The sequence below is a fragment of the Schistocerca piceifrons genome, chromosome 2 (assembly GCF_021461385.2).
Source record: "Schistocerca piceifrons isolate TAMUIC-IGC-003096 chromosome 2, iqSchPice1.1, whole genome shotgun sequence".
Classification (NCBI taxonomy): Eukaryota; Metazoa; Arthropoda; class Insecta; order Orthoptera; family Acrididae; genus Schistocerca; species Schistocerca piceifrons.
In genome coordinates, this window is record NC_060139.1 from 1,025,790,119 (window position 1) to 1,025,816,148 (window position 26,030).

A 26,030-nucleotide genomic window follows, 5' to 3' on the forward strand; every position below is an offset into this window, starting at 1 on the left:
ATCGTGTAGCGTGAATTGTCACTCAATAACCATTAAAAGTATAAGAAATAACGTTTAAAAAACATAGTTCGAGTAAGAATCGAACTCCCGACCTTCGAATTACAAATTTAAAACTCTACCCCCATGTTACAAGGCTACAGTAGTGTTAGTTTGGTGTTCATTTACCTTTTCTTTCTTGGAGGGGATGTATCAGTAAAAAGGTTATTCTGTAATTTTTTTTGTAGGAATTATAATCATATAGAAAATTTGATTGTTCGATACACAAAGAAACCAAGCGAGCTTTCTAACAGCGACAAACAGTGAGTTGATAGATCCGACCAACAGAGTGACTGTAAAGTAATTTACGTAAATAGAACCGACAGAGAACATACAAAAGTCCTTCAATACCTACCGTATTACAACCTGTACATAATTGTACAATGGAATTGGCGTTCGACCGGCCGCGGTGGTCTAGCGGTTCTAGGCGCTCAGTCCGGAACCGCGCGACTGCTACGGTCGCAGGTTCGAATCCTGCCTCGGGCATGGATGTGTGTGATGTCCTTCGGCTAGTTAGGTTTAAGTAGTTCTAAGTTCTAGGGGACTGATGACCACAGATGTTAAGTCCCATAGTGCTCAGAGCCATTTGAACCATCGGCGTTCGAAGCGTTGAAGAGAACCAATAGTAAAGAATCACACACAATATTTACTTATACTCGTGCCAAGTCAGCGTCAGTTTGGTAAAAACATAGCGTCCTCGGCTCTCAGCCAATCAGCGATGCTATTACCATTGGCCACTCCCTCCCTCTATATAGGCTCTCTATCTGCGGCCGGAGCGCGCTTGTAGTGGAGTGGGAACCGACCACGTGTATGGGGCAGCTCGGTGGAGAGCCTTTGCTATCACCTGCGCGGAGGCTTGTTGCTGCTTTGGGTTGCGTGCTACTGGTTCCGGACACGGCTGTCTACGGTCGTCCGCTGCCTTATTTCCGCCTGCTGTACCCGACGCAAGCCATATCGGACGTCCAGCGAAAGGTTAAGTGAGATTGTACTTAGGACATGTGTGTAAAGGTGTGGAGGACTGCTACCTCACTTCTGGTAACTGTAAGCGCATGGGTGTTACCATGGAAGTAACGGTGTACCTATGAAAAGTTCATGGTGTTTAAGACAGGTGTTAAATATTAATATAATGCACGAGCGTGTCTCTTCCAAGCTCGTGGGAAATTGTTGTTCGATATAATACGTAATCAGATGCAAGGCCGTAATCTGTTTATCAAATATACTGCGTTCGAGTGTTTGGTAGGCTTAGCGTAGCGAGCCCCAATAAAGCTTATAATGAAATTTCCAGAATTGTGCTCGTTACGGTTTTCACTTAAGAGTGGGGCATAATAGTTCACGTAATTTAATTGTGACTAAGATTGGAGTGCTCGCTGGCCTTGCTAGTAATTGTAAGTTTTTTTTTAATATCTTAATAGCAGGCATTTCTCCTTAAGGTTATTGATAAGATTTGCGCTGCTGGTTGTACCTTGCCTGTGTAGTTCATTCGAAGGGGGGCAGAGGCAGTGTGCCGTTTTATTAGCGAATAATGTAACCTGTTATTTAATATCTTTTGGTGGTTGTTTAAATTGTCCCTGAGGACCTGTTATGTGCGCTTGTTAAATGTTACAGCTGGCTGGCTGATGTTTTGGAGTAAGCACTACCTTCCCACCTATGGGTACCGGGGCTGTGAAATCCTAATTAGCGGTAGGTGACTCCGGGTCGAAGCTCGAGAAGTGGGTCTTGTACGAATTACCGCCTTCCGCCTTGGCTTCTCCAAGTTAAGTTTTCGTTCTGCCTTCGAGCGACCTGGCGTCACTCCACGCTAATTAATTCTGGCGGTAATTATATTTACTTGGGTATTTATTATATTTATTATTTTTATTAAATCTTGTCTCAAGAGCAACATACGATTTTGAAAGGTTGTTGCTGTGCTACTCTTAGTAAGACTTCGCGCTGACTAATTGTCTTACTGGGCCTTGGAGTCGAAGTTTGAAACCTTAGTAAGCCCTATTGATAATGATTGACTCTTGAGTGTGAAACAAGTGCCTTTGTATTAACTTCATCCTGCCATTTATTGGGCGCATCTCTGGCAGGTTGTTATTTAGGTAAATGTTTTTGAGAACATCAGTTCTCAATGTCCGAAGACTAGTCAGAAATATTGTGTGTCTTAATTAGGCGCATACTTGTCAGTGGTTTTAAAATTTTCTTATATATCAGATTGACCTTGTTTCATAAAAAGATATTGTTAGCAGATTCACTAAATTCTTGTGACTTACTATTCTTATTACCTAGAGTAATCAGGATGAATATATTGTTGTTCTAAAGGAATTTGTTGATACGATTGTTAAACAAAACGAGTGACAACAAAAGGGGTCCATTCCTTCCTATTGTTTCCCTATTCCCTAGTAGATGACCGTTTCACACAGAACTGCTGCATTTGGGACACTGTTAAACTATTTGGTGTGCATGAAGAACCACTGCACTCGCCGTATGTTACTGTGTGCCGTGGATTCACAGGCGCCTTTATTCTCGGTACGTTCTTCTTTAAACAGAATACAGTCACAGGGACAGTCAGGTGTACTGTGGCGCCTGCACAGTATCGAGACCACATTGTACAGCATGAGATTCCTGCTTTGAGAGAGCACAACAGTGTGGAAACCCCGTTTTCCTGCAAAATGGAGCAACATCTCATGTCCCTCGCCCAGTGAAAGATCTACTTAATGCAACCTTTCACGATCGTGTTATCACCAGAGGCTTTCCAGATGCTTGGCCTGCAGGATCACTTGATCTGAATCCATGTGACTTTCGAGTTTGGGGATATCTAAAAGCGCATTTACCACGCACACATTCAGTCTTTGCCTTATCTGAAGGCCTGTATACAGGAACACGTTGCTCAGATTCCACTGGTACTGCTGCGAGCAGCTGTTGATCACGTCGTTTTACGGACGCAGCATGTCGTCTGAACAAATTGCGAAAGCGGTGATTAAAAATAACAGGAAAATTATGCCGTTCTCACACGTTTGATTTTTTTTCCACGTCCCGTTTGTAATCCATTACATATGGAAACATTTCTATACGTCTTTCTTGCATTCACAGCGCCACATTTGCACCTGGTGGCCAAATTGGAACTAATTTTTTTTCAGCGTAAATAAGTTTGACACATTAGAGTATCTACCAGTGCGTTGCCGTACGGTAATTACAACGCACAGTGGACCTCCGTGAGTAGCTGCACTTTAATCACGAGTATAACCACCTGATACTACGATTGCCTGGTGGCTCGCTCCTACCACTCGATTCACTTCAACGTAAATCAGAAAGCAATTTTCATTCAACTTTCAAATAACTTCGGGGAATTCAGCCAGTTAACACTTTCAGCGACCGCCGATATTTCGGCGGGAGAACAGCCCGCCATTTTCAAGGCAAACTGCAACGGACAGGCGGCGCACATGCAAATTTAAAACCTCGGTTCTCGGGCTGATGCAGGAAAGATAACACACACACTGGACACTAGAGCCACCAAAGATGACCAAAGTCTGAGATATCGATAGTGAGTGAGACTATGAACTCGCGGGTGAGGTAGCATTGACTCTGTCCCTCTGTTTTTTGACAAGAGAGAGAGTTTAAACAAAAACCTCCATCCCTGTTAACGAGGTTGCCCGCTGATTTAATCTCAACTGCCTCCTTAGTAACACTATCCCAATAGCTGGACGTGCATGCCAATATTTCGGTGTTATTATATAACATGGGATGACCAGTATCCAAGCAATGTTCGGCAATAGCAGATCTGCTGCTGTAGTCGTGTGTGCCGTTTATGCTCAGTACATCGGTCCTCAACGGTCCTCATAGTCTGATCAGTATATGCCATGCCGCAGCTACAAGGAATGCGATATACACCCGCTTTACGCAGACCAAGATCATCCTTAACAGAACTCAAAAGCACTCTTATTTTAGATGGAGGTCGGAAAGCACATTTCACATCGTATTTCCGTAAAATATGACCGATCTTGTTGGAAGTGTTTCCTACCTAACGCAAAAAGACAGTAGACTTAGGTTGTCGACTCAGAATTATCATCAATTACCTGATGTTCAATTGGTCGACAGCGCAACGCACGTTGAATCTGTCTATCACTGTAACCATTTTGACGGAACGTAACTTCAAGATGGGACAGCTCAGCTGGCAAAGTCTCAGCGTCGGAAACGACATGTGCCCTGTGTACCTGGGTACGATGTACCCCTTCACGCTGAGCCGGATGGTGACAACTATTAGCCTGTAAGTACAAGTCGGTGTGAGTACGTTTCCTGTAGACTGCATGTCCCAATGATCCATCACCCTTCCGCCTAACCAACACGTCAAAAAAGGGAAGGCAACCATCCTCTTCCACCTCCATCGTGAAACGAATGTTCGGGTGGATCGAGTTCAGATGTTCTAGAAAGGCATTCAAATTCTCCCTACCATGAGGCTAAACAACAAAGGTATCGTCAACATATCTAAATTCCCGGAAGTTATTTGAAAGTTGTATACGCCAGGAGAAACTCAGGTCTCACATTATTTTCATTCAAGTATAAAGTTGCTAAGTGACTACAACAGGGTTCTCTCCCGCTACAGCTTCCAGCTTCCTTACCCTGCGTAGTCTCGAATTGTCACTCTTTTCTAGCGTTTATTCTGTGGTACCCGATTCGCTGTTTTCATGATTTCACAAATTTATACTAATTAAACACTGTGGCCCGATGCACTTCCTGTCGCCACAGCAGTTGACGACAACTGAGGCTAGTCATGTAAGTCACCTTATGTGGATCATAAAAACTGTGTTTTGTGTGTGTATTGTATTTTCTGAGGCAGAGGCTGCGAATCAATGCAAAATTTATTTGGAGAAACGTGGAAAACCGCCTGAAAGTCATATTGACTCTGGCCAGTGCACCATATCAACGGTCATTGCTCCGCTGTGTGGATTCGAACCGTGTCTGGCTGACCTCCGTGTCTCGCAAGCTAGGGAACTTAAGCCATACTAGCATATCACAGCATCCACTTCTTTGTCCAACCCGAAACCAAAACGTCACGTACTCGAATCTCGGTTCCGCCAATCCCTACCGTTAATCGGCCCGTAACTCCAGTACACAAATAGGTCAGTTCTCCGAAGTTATAAAACAAATGCAGTGTAATTGTAATAGTCAGTGGCGATCGAGTTGGTTCTGCGGTTATGCCACTGGGGTCACATTAGGGACACTGTGGTCCAAATGGATGAAGGCAAATGTCGGAATGGTTCATTCGAGAAAAGAACGCCAGTCGTCTCAATGATCGGTCATATATCTTCTCAAAACTCTAGCCGTAGCCTGTACTGACTCTACCATAGATTTACTGCGGCGGATACGTCACATGGACAGTGCTGCCTGGATAAAGTAGTTACGTACAAGGTGTGATTCAGAAGTTTCAAGACCGATTCATTTCTGAGCAGGGGAGCGCGCGCGGACCGGTTCCGCGAGGTGGGGAAGTAGTGGGGGGTTTCAGGGAACGAACTGACGCTGCGGCAGTTGCCTCCAGAACCCTGGAGAGCGCGCATCGCTTGCAGCGTAGTGCGTGTCATTGACCTCGGTCGAAAAGTGGGAGAGGCGAAAATGGAGCAGCACTTGGAGCAGCGTTATGCGATTAAGTTTTGCGTGCGACTGAACAAAACCACCATGGAGACTCTCGGTATGATTCAAGAGGCCTTTAAGGAAGAAGTCATGTCCTGTGCAATGTTTTTCATGTGGCAGAAACGTTTCAAAGATGGTCGCGGGAATGTTGAAGACGACAACCGCTCTGTGAGCCATCATCAAGCGAACGAATAAAAATGTGGAGAGTGCTCCGTCGCTGGAGGGATCGAGTTAGCCTCGTCCGCCCAGCGGTGAAGGGCGATTGGATTCTCCACCACGACAACGCGCCCGTTCACACGTCGCGCGCCGCCACCGAAGTTTTGGTCAAGTTCAACGTGACAACACTGCCGCAGCCACCCTACGCCCCGATTTGGCTCCAAGTGACTTTTTCCTCTTCCTCCGAATCAAGACAGGCCTAAAACGGAAACCATTCGACTCCATCGACGCCATCCAGCACGCTTCGACGAGAGCCCTTGACAGCATGACGTCTGAGGCCTTCCAGAAGGGCTACGAACGGTGGAAGACGCGATGGAAGCGCTTTGTTGAAGCTGAACGATCATATTTTGAAGAATTTTAGTCCGCTGTACTTAAATGTCTAATAAATTTCTAGTTCTGAGTTAAGTCTTGAAACTTTTGAATCACACCCTGCATATAAAGCCCCATACAATGTTAGAAATACTTCAGCTGCATTTGTAGCCGCTACCACTTGTGTAAAAATACAGCATAGACGAAAAGCATCTGCTTCAAAAGTAAAGTTAAACTGACAAACGTGGTTGCTAAATCTACACGCTTGTTTGACAAATCTTTGGCTAGACGAGAGCGAATTTGACAAACAAGTTTGCTCTTATATTTTTTTTTCTTCTTCTTCTTTAAAAACATTGCCAAAGTCAGTGCCAGAACTACTCTGTCTGCATTTGTGGCCATTCTCACTACTGTCAGAATACTCACGAACACTATCTGCTTAAAAGTATGAGTAGACTGACAAATTTTGTTTATACGTATATGGACTTGTTTGACAAATCTGCGGCTAGATAAGAGCGGATTTGGCAAAAAATTTTATCGTTTTTAGGCGCCTTAACAATCACGTGCACGCGCCTACAATGATATGATGACGTCACTGGTAAAACAGTTACCGCGCGACAACGAAAAACAGAAGATCTCTATTTGTTGTGGGAATAACCATTCATCGCGCATTAATGATCTTGTAGTTATTAGCGATTCAAATCTGACAGTTCTCTGTTACACAAGAAAGTTCGTCCGACGAGCGAATAGACGTTTTAACGTCAAAACAAGTAAGTCGAATCGTGCAGAAAGGGGTTCGAAGTGAAGGGACCTGAAGATGGCATAATTGTAATGCCGAAACTGGTAGCAGATAAGAAGATCGTAAAATAAATTTCTACAATACATACGGCTGTTGTTAAATTATTGCATCAAGAAACTTTGACAGGGTTAGCGAAGTTTTCGTACACTCACTCTCTCGCCCGCACTCAAGCCGGTCGTTCAGCTGTTGGTGGTCGGGCATCCAGTCGTTGAGAGTGTTGCCACTGGGCCATGAGACCAAAATTTTGGGCAAATAATAAAAATTTAATAGATATCTTCTATAAAGTACTCGAGCGAAAGTATGAGCTGAAAAGTATCGACTAGAAATCGGGCTACAGTGACCGTAGTCAATGCCGTGAAATATCGGGACTAGTCCCGCGTCACTAACTGTGACCTAAGACCCACGAGAAAGAAAGGCCACGATGTGTACGTCACAGCATGTGACACTGCAGCTCTCACGAGTGCTGGCAGCTGCCTCTGGTGGGGAGCGACTAACTATTTCAGACGAGTTTAATAATTCTTGACTATGCACTTAAATGAATGCAAGCACTGGAAAGCACACAACAAAGTTAACCCCTTCAGTGGGTATCTTTTGAATTACACTACTGGCCATTAAAATTGCTACACCACAAAGATGACGTGCTACAGACTCGAAATTAAACCGACAGGAAGAAGATGCTGTGATATGCAAATGATTAGCTTTTCAGAGCATTCACACAAGGTTGGCGCCGGTTTCGGCACCGACAACGTGCTGATATGAGGAACGTTTCCAACCGATTTCTCATACACAAACAGCAGTTGACCGGCGTTGCCTGGTGAAACGTTGTTGTGATGCCTCGTGAAAGGAGGAGAAATGCGTACCATCACGTTTCCGACTTTGATAAAGGCCGGATTGTAGCCTTTCGCGATTGCGGTTTATCGTATCGCGACATTGCTGGTCGACTTGGTCGAGATCCAATGACTGTTAGCAGAATATGGAATCGGTGGGTTCAGGAGGGTAATACGGAACGCCGTGCTGGATCCCAACGGCCTCGTATCTCTAGCAGTAGAGATGACAGGCATCTTATCCGCATAGCTGTAACAGATCGTGCAGCCACGTCTCGAACCCTGAGTCAACAGATGGGGACGTTTGCAAGACAACAACCATCTGCACGAATAGTTCGACGACGTTTGCAGCAGCATGGACTAATAGCTCGTAGACCATGGTTGTGTTTACCCTTGACGCTGCATCACAGACAGGAGAACCTGCGATGGTGGACTCAACGACGAACCTGGGTGCACGAATGGCAAAACGTCATTTTTTCGGACGAATCCAGGTTCCGTTTACAACATCGCGGTGAACGCACAATGGAAGCGTGTATTCGTCTCGCCATACTGGCGTATCACCCGGCGTGATGGTATGGGGTGCCGTTGGTTACACGTCTCGGTCACCTCTCGTTCGCTCTGACAGCACTTTGAATAGTGGACGTTACATTTCAGATGTGTTACGACCCGTGGCTCTACCCTTCATTCGATCCCTGTGAAACCCTACATTTCAGCAGGATAATGCAGGACCGCATGTTGCAGATCCTGTACAGGCCTTTCTGGATACAGAAAATGTTCGACTGCTTCCCTGGCCAGCACAGTCTCCAGATCTCTCACCAATTGAAAACTTCTGGTCAATGGTGGCCGAGCAACTGGCTCGTCACAATACGCCAGTCACTACTCTTGATGAACTGTGTTATCGTGCTGAAGCTGCATGGGCAGCTGTACCTGTACACACCATCCAAGCTCTGTTTGATTCAATGCCCAGGCGTATGAAGGCCAGAGGTGGTTGTTCTGGGTACTGATTTCTCAGGATCTATGCACCCAAACTGCATGAAAATGTAATCACATGTCAGTTCTAGTATAATATATTTGTCCAATGAATACCGGTTTATCATCTGCATTTCTTCTTGGTGTAGCAATTTGAATGGCCAGTAGTGTACATATTGAAATCCTGCGGGCGCATGGAAATCCGCATGGAGCCCGGCGTTCGCGGAGTGCGGCGGACAAGGCGACTAGTGTGACGTCACAGGTTGGTTGCGGGGCCCGTGTCTCTGGCAGTGCAGTGCGGTGCGGTCACTTACTGGGGTCCCCGTAGAGCTCGGACTTGAGCAGCGCGTTCTCCACGTGCTTGTCGGGCGCCGCCTTGCCCGCTCCGTACAGGTAGCCCTTCTCGTACTGCGCCACCGTCTTGCCGTCCCCAGACACGGAGGCGCGGCCCCCGGACCCTGCCGCCTCCGGTGCCGCCCCCGGTGCTGCCGTGGAGGCGGACCCGGCATCAGCTGGAGCCTCGCCTCCTGCGGAACACACAGGCTGCCGTTGCTGCGTCCTGCTATCTATTCACACTGCCAGTCTACCGCCTTATGAAACTGGAGGCTGTGGTGTGGTGGATCGGCGCGACTGACCCACGCGGCTGAATCTCTGTGACGAGAGCTGTGTACCTGCATTAGACAACAGCCAAATGCAGTGTGAGCAGCAACTGATGCGCGTTGCTGGCTACGCCAACGATGTCAACGGAAGTACTGGGTTTATCCAGTGGTAACAATACACGAAAAACACGGCGTTTCTCTTTCGGCAATCGACACAGAATTACATAAAAGGGAGAAGAAGTAGATCAAGACGAACTGGAAGAAATCGTATTAAGAGCAGAATTTGACAGAGTATTGAAAGACCGAAGCCGAAACAAACAACGTGCACCATACGCAATTCTCTCAGAACTATTAGGTTCCTTGAGAGAGTCAGCCATGACAAAGCTTTTCAGTGTGGTGTGCTGGATGTATGAGACAGGTGAAACATTCTCCAAGAAGAATACTAACTCCATAAAATACGAGTGGCGACAGATGTGAATATCACATACCATCAGTTTGATACATCATGAATACATAACATTGACGGTAGTTGTTTGCAGAAATACTGGTGGCATCGATCTCGGGGAAGACCAACTTAGGTTCTGGAGAAATGTAGGAATACGTGTCTTATGGTTGTTACCTATCTTTTCCGGTTTTGTACGTCAGAGCTCTTCCATCAATTTTCACATCGTCGTAATCACAGCAAACAATTAAGGAAGTTTTCTGAAAACGAAAAGCCGCTTCGATTGGTCCTTTGACCATCAAGGAAAAGGGCTATACGTTATTTCTCCTCACACATGGGTAGTCCAAAGAGATACGTTATCTTTGGTTCCACAGTTTCGCAAAAAGCGGTTGCTACTGGAATAAATGACACCTCTTGTACTAGAATCGAAATATATTTTTCCCAAGCTTAAAAACCCTTTTCACAGTTTCTACGCACAAAAAATTTTTATGTTAATTTGTGATCCTATATTTTAACATTTGGAAGAGGTCTTATTGGATTCCTGACAGAAAGCAGGGACGGAAGGAATTACATGCATACATCTGAAGTAACTGCGGTAGTGCTTTCCTTAGATTCTTTTATTTTCCTAGAACTAGGCAAAATACATTGAATGCCTTTGTTACTGCATTCCTGTTTCTAAAATATAGTGTTCTGCTTTATGAAACCTTATTTCTCTTGATTATATCCATTGCGGATGATGAACTGCAACTGCGATTAATATTGCCGGTTTATGAAGGTGTAATATACAGCCTCTCTCTTTTTAAATGTGATAGGAGTGCTAGTTCTGCGAGGTTCGCAGGAGAGCTTCTGTAAAGTTTGGAAGGTAGGAGACGAGGTACTGGCAGAAGTAAAGCTGTGAGGACGGCGCCTGATTCGTGCTTGGGTAGCTCAGTTGGTAGAGCACTTGCCCACGGTAGGCAAAGGCCCGAGTTCGAGTCTCGGTCCGGCACACAGTTTTAATCTGTCAGGAAGTTTCATATCAGCGCACACTCCGCTGCAGAGTGAAAATCTCATTCTGTGATACAATTTGTTGAGTCTGGTGTATTGAGAACATGTCCACCAAGGTGGCTGACACCTATAGAGTGATGGCTCAGAGTAAAAGTTCACAAAATTTTTTTACTGAATCAAGAATAAACAATACCCTACGTAGCTCTCTTTAAAGATCAGTAACGTTCCGCATAATATTTGACTAGTAATCATTGTGTATCCAAGTCCTAATGAAGTTTTGTATGTCCTTTCAAGAAGTTCTAAGTCCATCCAGCAGCTATCAATTGGTGGGCGAGTGGCGGCCGTCGAATGTGGGTGGTAGTGTGTGGTCCGTCGCCGTTCGCCGTACTCGCTGGCAGAACGTCGGCACCGGAAGTAGACGCGCTGACTCTCCAGTGGAACCAAAGTTCAGCCTCCATTTCGCTCTGCTGTCGCAGGACCTTGCATACCCCTACATACCCGGTGGGTGGAAGGTTACTGAGTAATGCTCTAATTCCGCCCAAGTGACAGGCGCTGCAAAACAGTGCGGCCTAATCGGCGTGCTGTGTGCACTGACTGGAACGGCGGAGTCGCCGCGCCCCCCTAACGCCTGCTGCTCAGGCAACCAGGCTGACTCTGCTGTAGCACCCGCAGCCTCTGTTACCCAGTATTGTCTAGTTTTCGAGACCGTCTTCATCAGATGGGGTGTTACATGAACGTTATTATCTGTACCAGCAGCAGCTGGACACTAGTGCCGTGATGCTGGCGGAGCAAAATGAAAATTTAGCGTAAGTTAACGAAGCGTTCGTTGTTGTGGTCTTCAGTCCAGAAACTGGTTTGATGCAGCTCTCCATGCTACTCTATCCTGTGCAAGCTTCTTCATCTCCCAGTACCTACTGCAGCCTACCTCCTTCTGAATCTGCTTAATGTATTCATCTCTTGGTCTCCCTCTACGAGTTTTACCCTCCGAGCTGCCCTCCAATACTAAACTGGTGATCCTTTGATGCCTCAGAATATGTCCTACCAATCGATCCCTACTTCTAGTCAAGTTGTGCCACAAATTTCTCTTCTCCCCAGTTCTATTCAGTACGTCCTCATTAGTTATGTGATCTACCCATCTAATCTTCAGCATCCTTCTGTAGCACCACATTTCGAAAGCTTCTATTCTCTTTCTGTCTAAATTATTTATCGTCCACATTTCACTTCCATACATGGCTACACTCCATACAAATACTTTCAGAAACGACTTCCTGACACTTAAATCTATACTCGATGTTAACAAATTTGTCTTCTTCCGAAATACTTTTCTTGCCATTGCCAGTCTACATTTTATATCCTCTCTACTTCGACCATCATCAGTTAATTTGCTCCCCAAATGGCAAAACTCCTTTACTACTTTAAGTGTCTCATTTCCTAATCTAATTCCATCACCATCACCCGAGCTAACTAGACTACATTCCATTATCCTCGTTTTTCTTTTGTTGGTATTCATCTTATATCCTCAAGACTGTCCATTCCGTTCAACTGCTCTTCCAGGTCTTTTACTGTCTCTGACAGCAACTCCGAAGTCTTCATGAAAAGAAAAATCGTTATGTTTCAGAATAGGTTTTGCACTTTCTCTTAGTATGAATGACAAATACGTTCTGATAATAAACATTTTAGTCTGTTTGCACACACACAAATACACACACACACACACACACACACACACACCCACACACACACACACACACCGTATTTAGGTGCCCTTGGTTTGACAGTAAACAAACACTGAATGTAAGTGTGACACTTTGTCACATTGCGACCTTTCACGTGAAATGAGATGCTTGTACGAGGTGCATTCAAGTTCTAAGGCCTCCCATTTTTTTCTCCGGACTGGAAAGAGATAGAAACATGCGCATTGTTTTAAAATGTGGCCACGTTCATTGTCAATACGTCCCAGAGATGGCAGCACCTTACGGCAGATGGAATTTTACCGCCAGCGGCGAGAATGAGAACTGTTTTAAATACTTAAAATGGCGACGTTTTCCTTACTTGAAAAGCGTGCAATCATTCGTTTTCTGAATTTGCGTGGTGTGAAACCGATTGAAATTCATCGACAGTTGAAGGAGACATGTGATGATGGAGTTATGGATGTGCCGAAAGTGCGTTCGTGGGTGCGACAGTTTAATGAAGGCAGAACATCGTGTGACAACAAACCGAAACAACCTGACGACATGATTGAGAAAGTGGAGAGAATTGTTTTGGGGGATCGCCGAATGACTGTTGAACAGATCGCCTCCAGAGTTGGCATTTCTGTGGGTTCTGTGCACACAATCCTGCATGACGACCCGAAAATGCGAAAAGTGTCATCCAGGTGGGTGCCACGGACGACCACATGGCTGCCCGTGTGGCATGTTGCCAAGCAATGTTGACGCTCAACGACAGCACGAATGGGACTTTCTTTTCGTCGGTTGTGACAATGGATGAGACGTGGATGCCATTTTTCAATCCAGAAACAAAGCGCCAGTCAGCTCAATGGAAGCACACAGATTCACCGCCACCAAAAAAATTTCGGGTAACCGCCAGTGCTGAAAAAATGATGATGCCCATGTTCTGGGACAGCGAGGGCGTAATCCTTACCCATTGCGTTCCAAAGGGCACTACGGTAACAGGTGCACCCTACGAAAATGTTTTGAAGAACAAATTCCTTCCTGCACTGCAACAAAAACGTCCGGGAAGGGCTGCGCGTGTGCTGTTTCACCAAGACAACGCACCCGCACATCGAGCTACCGTTACGCAACAGTTTCTTCATGATAACAACTTTGAAGTGATTCCTCCTGCTCCCTACTCACCTGACCTGGCTCCTAGTGACTTTTGGCTTTTTCCAACAGTGAAAGACACTCTCAGTGGCCGCACATTCACCAGCTGTGCTGCTATTGCCTCAGCGATTTTCCAGTGGTCAAAACAGACTCCTAAAGAAGCCTTCGCCGCTGCCAGGGAATAATGGCGTCAGCGTTGTGAAAAATGTGTACGTCTGCAGGGCGGTTACGTCGAGAAGTAACGCCAGTTTCATCGATTTCCGGTGAGTAGTTAATTACAAAAAAAAATCGGAAGCCTTATAACTTGAATGCACCTCGTAATTACGAGGGGCGCTCAATAAGTAATGCAATACATTCTTTTATCGTCCAGTTTCGGTTGAGAAAATGCGGTATTTGTTTTGGGCATCGTCGAATATTCCCGCTTGAGCCCCTGTAGTTTCATGAAGTTCCGATTGGTGGCCGCGCTACACGTAGCCTCCAAAATGGCGTCTGTAACGCAGGTGCGTTGCAAGCAGAGAGCTGTCACTGAGTTTCTTAGGGCGGAAAACCAAAGCATCGCAGATGTTCACAGGCGCTTGCAAAATGTCTAAGGAGACATAGCAGTGAGCAAAAGCACGGTGAGTCGTACGGTCAGGCGTCTGTCGTCATCGCAAAAATATCGCGCACGCATACCCGATCTCCAGTGTGCCACCCGGCCGCATATAACAGTGACCACTGTAATGTTGGAACGTGCGGACACTCTCATTCGAGGTGATCGACGGATCACAGTCAAACACCTCGCTGCACAACTGGACGTCTCTGTTAATAGTGCGACTCACTTATCGACCAGTTGGGGTGTGGCCGCTGGGTTCCTCGCCGGCAAACAGAAGACCATAAACAGCAACTAAGGAACATCTGTGCTGAATTGCCTGCACTTTATGGCGCTCACGGTGACAATTATCTGTCGAAAATGGTCACAGGCGATGAAATATGGGTTAATCACTTCGGCAATCCACGTAGTGACGTCACACGACCTCCCCTCCAAATGAAAAGTTGAACGCCGCACCCTCAGCCGGTGACGTGATGGCGACGGTCTTCTGGGACTCTGAAGGGGGTTATTCTGTTTGATGTCCTCCCTCATGGCGCGACGATGAACTCTGAAGCGTATTGTGTTAGCCTCATTAAACTAATGAAACGATTTCAGCGTGTTCGTCGCCACAAAAATGCAAACGAATTTCTCCGTCTCCATAACAACGCTAGGCCTCACACAAGTCTGCACACCCGAAAGGAGTTCACACAATTTCATTGGACAATTCTTTCTCATCCATTCAATTTCACAGATATCGCACCTTCCATCTGTTCGGCCCAATGAAGCGTGCCCTCCCCGGGAAGCAGTACGTGGTTGATGGGGAGGCTGTTGATACAACAAGACGCTCTGACGTCGACCAGCAGAGTAGTACCTCGCGGGCACACAAGCCCTCCCAGTAAGGTGGCGTAATGCCGTAGAATTGATCGGCGATGTGGTTTTATAGCCAAAAGAGTGAAGAATAATACGGTATACTGGATTCTTGAAGGAAACCAACCTGCTGCCAGAGAAAAAATGTTGTATTACTTATTGAATGCTTCTCATATTTCAGTCTGCAGTTTAGTGCATCACATGTCAAAGTTAGAGACGTGCCAAAGTGTAATTCCTAGTTCCTTCACACTATTGGCACTTACGTTCAGTGTTTGTTTTTGCTGTGAAACTGAGTGCATCTAAATTTAAATTGTGTGTGTGTGTGCGCGCGTCTGTGAGTGCGCGCGCGCGTTTGTGGCAACTGGATAAATGTACATGTCAGTACATATTTATCATCTACATCTACACATATACTCCGCTAGCCACCAAGCGGTGTGTGGTGGAGAGCACAATTTGCGCCAAAGTGACATTCCCCCCCCCCCCCCCCCCCCCCTCTGTTTCACTCGCGGATCGCGCGAGGGAAAACGACTGTCTGAACGCCTCAGTACGAGCTCTAATTTCCCCTGTCTTTGAATGGTGATCATTGCGCGATTTGAAAGTTGGTGGTAATAATACATGCTCTACATCCTCGGCGAAAATCGGATTTCGGAATTTAGTGAGCAGCCCCTTCCGTTTAGCGCGTCGTCTATCAAACATTATATGACATTTGTAACGCTCTCGCGATGGCAAAATGTACCAGTCACGAATCTTGCCGCTCTTCTTTGGACCTTCTGAATCTCTTGAATCAGGCCCAACTGTTAAGGGTCCGATACAGACGAACAATACTCTAAGACTGGACGAACTAACGTATTATAAGCAATTTCCTTTGTTGAAGGACTGCATCGCTTCAGCAGTCTACCAATAAACCGCAATCTATAGTTCGCCTTGCCCGTTACTTGTATAATGTGATTGTTCCATTTGTTATCATTTCGAATAGTCACACCCGGATACATGACGGATGTTACCGGGAATTTATTTACTGGGAATTTATTTTGTACTCGTACATTAATGGGGATTTTCGTCTTGTTACACGCAGTAGGTTACACTTACTAATATTGAGAAATAACTGCCAGTCATTACACCATGCATTTATTTTCTGCAAATCCTCATTGATTCGTTCACAACTTTCTTGTGATACTACTTTCATGTAAACTACAGCATCATCGGCAAACAGTGTAATGCCGCTGTCAATACCATCAACCAGATCGTTTATGTAAATCGCAAAAAGCAGTGGACCTATTACGCTGCCCTGAGGCACACCTGAAGTTACGCCTGCTTCTGTTGAAATCACCCCATTCAGGACGTGATACTGCTCTCTGTCTGTTAGAACACTTACTATCCAACCGCATATATCATCGGATAGACCGTAAGCGCGCACTTTTTGGAGCAAGCGACTATGCGGAACTGAGTCGAACGTCTCAAGAAAGTCGATAAATATGGTTAGCATGGTTAGCAAGACGCAGTACAACGTAAGTATCGTAAACCATAACTATCTTTCCGTTACTTAAGCATTTCGTTATAGCACGGGGTACAGAAAATAATGTTCCTGTGACACCTCCATCTAATGATGAGCGTACAGTGGCTCGGAAACTAATTAATGGCACAAAAAATCATTTCAAATTCAAAAAGCAACTGCTTGCATATTACACCTACTTGAACCACAAGCTTGTTTAGCTTACCGAACAGCTTAACGCAAATAAGAGAAGGTAAGTACCGTCTTCTTAATTTGATCCTTTCTGTTGATTATCTTTTCCTGAAGGCAGATGACGTGTCTACGTAATTAAATATACTAAAAACTAAACTCCTCCCGAACAGGCCTTGGAAGGCCCAACGGTACCGACCGGCCACCGTGTCATCCTCAGCCCACAGGCGTCACAGGGTGCGGATATGGAGGGGCATGTGGTCAGCACACCACTCTCCCGGCCGTATGTCAGTTTCCGAGATCGGAGACGCTACTTCTCGATCAAGTAGCTCCTCAGTTTGCCTCACTGGCGCTGAGTGCACCCCGCTTGCCAACAGCGCTCGGCATACCGGATGGTCACCCATCCAAGTGCTAGCCCAGCCCGACAGCGCTTAACTTCGGTGATCTGACGGGAACCGATGTTACCACTGCGGCAAGGCCGTTGGCATGAAATATACTACCATTCTTTTATGTATGACACTCTAGATTTAAAAAAAAAGTCAAAAACAGCGGTGATAATAAAGTGGACCCATTGTTATCTGCATTATCTCTTTCTCTCATTTTAAGAAGATACTTCTCTAACGAGTATTTTAATCCAATAACAATAATTTGACTTCTTCCTCCATAAGTGATGGAGTTTCCGCTGAGGTTACAGGGTACTGTGGTCAACGGTAGTCGAGGAGCCTTTCACGCTGGCGCAGCCCAACACCGCCCACTGCTCGGTGTGAACTTAGTGATAATCTGCTGCTCGCGCACAGCGGCCGGAGGGTCTGCTTACACTTTGAAACTGAGAGCGCCAAGCCGCGCCCGCTGTTGCCGGCAAACTTCGCAACAGTTGCTCCGGGAAAATTACGCCCCAGCTGAGCCCCAAAGCCGAGAAACTTCCGCAACAGCTTTCGGCATCATAGTTGTCCTCACCTGACTTCCTCTAAGTATACAGTACAGTTTCGCTGAAATATGACCGACCTCAGCACAGACGCAAAACCTGGTATCAGCTACTCCTGGTTGCCTCTTCTCAGTATACCAAGTTCGGTTTCTCATACACTTAAAGGTATACAAATTGGTTCACAAGAATTGGAGACCAGAAGAATTATTGCTACGTATACACAATGATCCGAAAATGCTTCCTATTTTTATTTTTTAAAAAAATATTATTACTACCTAATAACTTACATGTGACGACACTGACGCTAGTAGAATGAAGTGCGGGGGTGTATTACAACTTATGATGGTTTATGCATTTTTTTTCTTTTTTATCCAGGAATGAGATACTAACAAGATGCTGACACTATGCATATCTACCCGCTCTTGGGTTGTACTTAGATGGAGGTTCGTTGTTGTCAGTTACATCAATGGTTACGAAAGATAAATGGAATATACGCAGGAGGAATGCCAAAATGCTGAAGAATTCACGCTCGTCTGATGCGCTTGTCAGTGATTATCTTATGAGCACGGTGAATGTCCGAGAACAATTCTCACCGACCAGACCGCAACTACACATGTCTTATCACAAGGACTTTCTTTATGAAACCGAACGCGGGTACCTTAGCGGTCTAGCATGTGGTCTAGCGCAAACAATCAACGTTTTCCCGAATGTCATGGCGAGTTGACGGTCTAGTCAGTATACTCCTATATTATATAGTATATTATACGCTGTCGTATCTGATGTCGCTTAGGCACACGTTACCGTTGGTTCTCTGCAGTCGGTCCGGCTCCTGGTGGGGCGTGAGAAATGTTTGGATTTCCAGTACCTCTTTCAAATTATTGTGAGGTTACAAGGGATACTGTAATAGTATAACTAATTTGCTGGATGTGGTAATGTTTACTGTGGAAGGACAGTTGGGGTATAGCAACCACAAGTCAATATATTTATGGAATCACCTTCTTGATAAAGAGAGGAGGCAGCATATAACAGTTTCACATTGAATTACTTAGTTACATAATTGCCTATGTCTCAGTGCATAACTTGGTACATATGTTAATAATGTTAAGGTGTGATTGTCTTGCTAATCATTGGATTTGCTGGGTATCTGATCAGTGAAATAGGAGTACTCCATAAACATAAGAGCTCTTCAAAATCGTTCAAAACTCAAATTTAAAGCATAGTAGCAGGAATAATATTTTGGACATTAAAGAACATGTTTTATATAAAAGTTAAATTGTAAGGATGTTTGAGAACCTCTGCATAATAAGTTATTGTCTTTTATTGTGAAGGTACTGTTCAGTTTTCGATCTGTTTAGAGCAAAATGAGTATTTCGTGTGCCACACCCTTTAGGCAAAGACGTGATTAAACAAAAGAAGAGGGGTGAAACTGACAAAAAGTGGAGTGCCCTTAAATATGCAAATAATCTGATGATTGTCTACAAAACAGTATAAGGCATTTAGTTTTACGTATTTTAATATTGTAACATTGTAAATGCATGATGGCCATGTTTAGAAATAATACATTTGAGTAATGTAGTGTTACGTGACCGGACACAGGACACAGGACAGAGGATAGGAGACAAAGGTCGTGGTCTTTTGCTCGTGGTCCGTCGGTGCGGTAAGGTCGGTGCGGCTAAGAGCCGCTGACATAGTATCACCTGGCCATCAGGTTTTTTTTGTGGACGTGATTTAGTACAATAAAAACGTTTTCATTCTAAACTGTTGTCGGTGTAAATGATTTGTGAACGATCGTGATTTAGACAAATAGTTGAATTCATTCACAGCTGTACTTAGGCTGTCTTTTTACTCAATATAGGGCGCGAATGCAACTGTGCACAACTGAACCCCTTTTGCAGACGAGTCATGATAAAAGGTTGTAAGCCCGAGTGAAGTTGCATTATGAAGGTAGCAGAGACAAAATACAGAAACCGAACTGCTATCTAGAACTTGTACAAAAACCAGACAGCAGTTGTAAGAGTCGGAGGGCTTGAAAGACAAACAATTGTTTGAGAAGGGAGTGAGACAGGGTAGTAGCTTATCCTCGATGTTACTCGACGAAAAGGAAGAGCTCGGTTGATATTATAGATTCTGAGATACCAAGGAACAGATGGTTTGGTATGGAGGCACATTCGGGGGGAAAAAACTGTAGAGAGAGACTTAGGGTTAAATATGGTAAGCAGGTTGGAATGGATGGAGGTCGTGCAGAGATGAAGAGGCTTGCACAGGATAGACTCGCGTGGAGGGAGTTAAATGAGTCTTTGGACTGCCGGCTAAAGGGCTGAAGATTTTTGCTGCTGGCTGTTGTCAGAAATCAGTTTCTTATCGCCCTTGTTAAGTTAAACATCATTTTCCTCATCCTCTAAATCTGCCGCGCTGTAACAAATATGTCTGTAAACGCCGCGCGCAGAATAGAGGTTTTTTTTTGGGGGGGGGGGGGAGTTGTCTTGATGCTCGGTTCCCATTTGATGAGATAAAAAATTTTTGGTTTACCCCGGACCAGCAACCATTTGTACAGCCATTCGAATACCTGTCTTACTATAGCTATGTTACAGCAGCATATTATGCAAGGTTTGAGTGACGAACCGGCGCTGGCGCCCAGGAAAATTGTGCGAATCGATTAATTCCTATCGCAAGGGATTTTAATTGGGCAGGAATTAGTGCTCAGCTAATGGAACCATCTGTATGTGCACTGTTCGGATTTTACACGTAAAAACACGCAGGAAACATGTTTTTCTTCTAGGAGGCTTCGGAAGCGAGTCAGATCTATGCTTTAAACTTGCGCAAATCGGTTCAAGCTTTACACGAAGGTAACTAAATGGATAAACCCAAAACGAGTTTTTTTTATCCAGTAATCTTTATCCATTGTCGAGGTATGATGGTTTAAAGTCGAACTACATGTAGCACACAAAATCGGTTCAAATGTGAATTTAATGCGCGGGAATGGTTTAAAGTGATTTAAACAAATAAAAACTGCATTCTGACGGTAAAATTGAAAACTCGCTTTCAGAAATCTAGCTTCTTTCGGATTTTACTTGCAAAAACAAATTTTTATTTTTTCGAGCGCCAGTTTTTACGCGCAAGAAACACGTTTTTTCTGGTAGGTTTTTGAAGCGCACCATTTCTGTAATTTAAACTTGTACGAATTGGTTCATCTTTGCACGAAGATAACTGAATGGATAAAGTGAAAACGAAGTTTTTCCAACCAGTAATCTGTATCGTTGTCGAGAAACGTTGGTTTAAATTCAAGCTAAAGGTAACATGTAAATTTCGTTCTTACGTGAACTGAACACCCGGAAAAAGTTTAAAGTGAATCAAATTAATAAAAAATTCATTTTTAATATAAAATAGAAATCTCCCCATCGAAAATCTAGCATCATTCGGATTTTACGTGTAAAAAAACACTTTCTTTGCCACTTCTGTGTTTCAAACTTGGGAAATTTGGTTGAAATTTTGTGAGTAAGCTGACAGATGTATATAATTAAAGGTTGTGCCGCTGTTTTGTGAAAGCTTTGTCCATTATCACGATACAGCGGTCTAAAGTTGCACACAAGATGGCAGTAAAATCTTGAAAAACTTCTATGCTATCCTGTAGAGAATTTAGTCTCGGGAAAAACAAGCATAAGTTGGTCTATTTCCGTACAGGATTGAAAATTTGATAATATTTTATTTTGAATACATTTTTTCGCAGTTATTCTGCTTATTTCAACCAATCAGACACATAATTAATTAGTATTGCGTGTTGCAACATTTCGCAGTTAGGTAAAAGTTGTGAACCAGATGGAAAATTCTCCTATCACAGCACAAAAAAGGCGAATATGTCTTGGGCAGAGTTAGGTATCTACAATAAGGGAACTAGCATTCCGCCTTATCTGCCAGCTTCAAAGATATTTAACTCAAAACATCTTGACATATTCGCGCTTTTTTTTATAAATCAACCCTCCTTCCCTAGCGCAGTGAGATCTCTTACCTGTAAGAAGTTGGCACGCCTGCAACTTTCAATTTATAGGCTACAGTCTCTGATCCTGTGCCCAAAACCCCGAAGAATTTCCAGTCGTAGTAAACAATATACAGGGTGATTATAATTAAAGTTAAACTTTCAAAAAGCTATAGAAATAACACCACTGGTCAGAATGACGCCAAATTGCAACGGAATATTATCGGAGAATGGGAAAATGTATGGCATAAGAAAAAAATAGTGTGAAAATTGATCAATAGATGGCGCTGTATGCGTCAGAACACGTAAAATAAAACACCTGTTATGCGCACGACCCATTGAAGTTGGTATAAACACGCCGGGCACACGGCTGTTCCTTCTTTCGCGTCTGTGACGTTCGCCATGACTGTTTCAATGCAGGATCACGCTCTGCTTGTAAAGCTGTATTACAAGAATGATGACTGTGCACACGTCGCTCAGCAGAAATTCCGGACACTGAAGGGTTTGAAAAAAGGCGTTGGTCCAGTGACTGCCGTGGGCCTGGAGAAAATAATTCGGAAATTCGAAAAGACGAGTTCTTTTGGTGTGCAATCTAGTAGAGGGAGGAAACGAATTGATTCGACGTCAGTGGAAGCAGTGGCCACAGCAATGCAGGAGGAGACGAGTGGTGGTGTGCAAACGTGTAGTGTACCGAGAATTGCCCGAACATTGGACATACCCGTGAGCACGGTGCGTAAGATCCTACGATACTTCCTTCTTTGCTATCCATTCAAAATTATCCATGCGCACGAGTTGCTTCCTGTTGACCTGTCAGCAAGAGAGACCTTTGCTTTAGAATTTCTTACTCGCATGGAAGTGAACAATGATTGGCTATGGAAGATTCTGTGGACGGCCGAAGCCCACTTCCATCTGACAGGACATGTCAATACACAGAATTGTCGAATATGGGTAACGGGAAATCCACACGCAAATCAACCAGTGCGACTTCATCCTGAAAAGTTGACTATGTTTCGGGTTCTTACGGCATCATTTATCACAGGGCCATATTTTTTTCTTAGAGACAGGTTCAAAAATGGCTCTGAGGACTATCGGACTTAACATCTGAGGTCATCAATCCCCTAGAACTTAGAACTACTTAAACGTAACTAACCTAAGGACATCACACACATCCATGCCCGAGGCAGGATTCGAAACTGCGACCGTAGCGGTCGCGCGGTTCCAGACTCTAGCGCCTAGAACCGATCGGCCCGCTTAGAGACAGGTGCTTCCGGTCCTGTTACCTGTACCGTCACTGGTAAGCGCTATGAGTGTCTTTTAAGCAACCACGTCATTCCAGCCCTCTAACAGCGTGGATGGGATCATTTTTATTCAAGATGGCACACCTCCGCACACTGCAAATCCAGTTAAGCAGCTGCTGAAGCGCCATTTCGGAAATGCTAGAATTATTAGCCACCATTTCCCTACAGCCTGGCCGTCTCCATCACCCGATTTCTTAATCCGTGTGACTTCTGGCTGTGGGGCTATCTGAAAGATGTTGTGTTAAGTGTTCCGACTGCAAACTTAGCTGCATTGAAGGCACGCATTGCGCAACACATTCTGAACGTGACCCCAGAAACACTTCGATCAGTTGTGGAACATGCTGTTTCTCGATTTCAACTTGCAGAAATCGGTGGACAGCATATTCAAAATGTTTTGCGGCAGTCACACGGAAATTTAATGATCCGATTTGATTTTGATTGATGCTTTTTATGGGGTTTTTGGCCTCAGGACAACTAAAAACCGATGTGATTGATGCTTTTTATTCGGTTGTTGGTCTCAGAACAATTAAAAGCCGATTTTTCCTATCCGTTGTGATATGACCTTGCCGTGCTGGATGGGCTTCCGTAACTAACAGTATCACACCTGTACACCCATGCTCATTGAGTAGTACAGTTTGTTTAACGTTAAACGTACACCTTAGGCACTGTTGTATAATTCATTTCTCATTTGTATTCGACCACGATTAAATTATGCTACATTTTGTAACTATTTATTTTTCTTCTACCATAAGTTTTCTCCCTTCTCCGACATATTCCGTTGCAATTTGACGTCATTCTGACCAGTGATTTTATTTCTACAGCGGTTTGAAAGTTTAATTATAAGCACCCTGTATAATAGCATATGGCTGAGGAGCATAGATGTAACAGCTGAAAAAAGGTTTTTGGGGGGATAAAATTTATGATTGTGGATTTTTCCTGGGGGACATATTTTTTAAAATTTTTTGAAGGGGTCGTTGATTTGCTCCCTGAGGAGACCATTTCTCTCCCAAACACCCCTTTCACATTATACGTATCGTGGTGTGTGTAAGAACAAATTTATGTGCTTTTAGAGAACGGAATGTGTCTACAGTAGAAAGTATCCAGGAATGGGGGATCACTTTTAATAATAAATATTCCAGAGTCGGGAAGTATGTATTGTAAACTTTAATGACACTATGCGTTATATTGCACGACGACAAATGATAAGTTGAACGAAGTAATTGCATGTGTCATATTGTATGACATGACATCATGTATCATGCTACTTTACTTGACACGATGCATTATATTACATGACATGGGTACTAATACTGAAAAGTAAAAAAAAAGTGCGAATATGTCAGCATGTCATGATTTAAATGCCTTTCAACCTGCCAGATAAGCCGAAAAGGTAGTTCCCTTCTTTTACATCACTAACTCTGCCTAGGACATATTCGCATTTTTCATTCTGGTTTATATCTAAACTAATAATAAAAATGTAAAACCGTCGTGTTTATACATTGAAAATATTAGTCAAAACCTGTCTCCGGGTGGTGTATGGAGTGTAACAGAATACAATAAGGCTAAACTAGTTTTCATGAGGTTTTCAAAGGGAACCTGAGCGTAGTTTGGTTTTAGTTCATCATAATCGGAACATGTAAAAAATGTGTAGTAATTTAAAGTTTTAGGAGTCTGCCCAGCTTAGTAGCTAGAATGCCCGAGGCAGGATTCGAACCTGCGACCGCAGCAGTCACGCGGTTCCGGACTGAAGCGCCTAGAACCGCTCGGCCACCACGGAAGGCCACCATTTCTGTCGATTCATTTTTGTAAACGCCGTGACAGTTTTTGTATGCCCATGTCATACCAGCTCGCCGCCATGCTATTCAGAAAGTTACGAACCTCTTTTTTCACCTCGTCGTCGGAGCTGAATCTCTTTCCGGCCAAATGTTCTTTTAACGTAGGGAACAGGTGATAGTCACTGGGGGCCAAGTCAGGACTATATAGGGTGGGTGGGTGATTATGTTCCACTGAAACTGTTGCAGGAGAGCAACGGTTTGCCGAGCGATGTGTGGGCGTGCGTTGTTATGGAGAATGTGTACGCCCTTGCTCAACATTCCTCTTCTCCGGTTCTGAATTGCCCGTTAGAGTTTTTTCAGAGCCTCACAGTACCTGTCAGCGTTAATTGTGGCCCCAGCGATTCAGCTCCGACGACGAGGTGAAAGGAGAGGTTCATAGGTTTCTGAACAGCATGGCGGCGAGCTGGTATGACATGGGCATACAAAACCTGCCACAGCGTCAGCAAAAATGCATCGACAGAAATGGTGATTATGTCGAAAAGTAGCTAAATGTTCAAGCTGTAAACTGATGTAAACCATTGTAGAAATAAGAAGGTCTATGTAATTATAAAAAAATAGGGGACCTTACTTTTGGGATTACCCTCGTATCTACATCACATCTATTCAAATGTGTGTGAAATTTTATGGGACTTAACTGCTAAGGTTATCAGTCCCTAAGCTTACACACTACTTAACCTAAATTATCCTAAGGACAAACACACACACCCATGCCCGAGGGAGGACTCGAACCTCCGCCGGGACCAGCCGCACAGTCCATGACTGCAGCGCCCCAGACCGCTCGGCTTATCCCGCACGGCTACATCACATCTGCGTCGCTTTTTGTCTTATAGTGTATTTTGTAGCTTAGTGCCCGCAAAGGGCGATATGGGCATCGTCACGTTGCTCGCACGGAAAGATTTAAGTGTCCTCTTTGCTACGTTCTGTTAAAATATAGAAAGCTCAAGGAACAGTCCGAAAGTGGCTCAGAGAACCAACTGCCAAAATTTTTATGTTGAAAGTTTACAGTTTTAAACAGCAGACAAGAGCCGCAATACAGCGCTCCGTTATCCGTGGATCGTTCGCGGCGCTGACGCTCTTTAAAAGCGTAGCCCGCTTTTCACACGAGTCACCTTTGACCTTAGCAAGAAAGGCGACTGTGCCGACGTCCTAAGCCGCTGATGGTCAGTGATACAGATTTATGGGCTACTTGGCAGGGTGAGGAAGCGGGTGGGAGCCGTAATAACGCCGCTACTCAGACACCCTGCCCCATCACTGTGCCCACACTTGTATTCTGTTCGTA

General features: G+C 44.5%; 1 protein-coding gene and 1 pseudogene across 2 annotated transcripts in view; both read right to left on the minus strand.

The window, feature by feature from the left end:
• The window catches only part of LOC124777312, a 259,203-nt gene that overhangs the window by 109,265 nt on the left and 123,908 nt on the right, over window positions 1–26,030 (minus strand). For both annotated transcript variants that reach the window (XM_047252668.1, XM_047252666.1), the window contains exon 3: window positions 9,072–9,284. In XM_047252668.1, coding sequence (XP_047108624.1) covers window positions 9,072–9,284 — 213 coding nt within the window. The remainder of the gene's footprint in view (window positions 1–9,071; window positions 9,285–26,030) is intronic.
• On the minus strand, window positions 17,089–17,206 carry LOC124778236 (annotated as a pseudogene).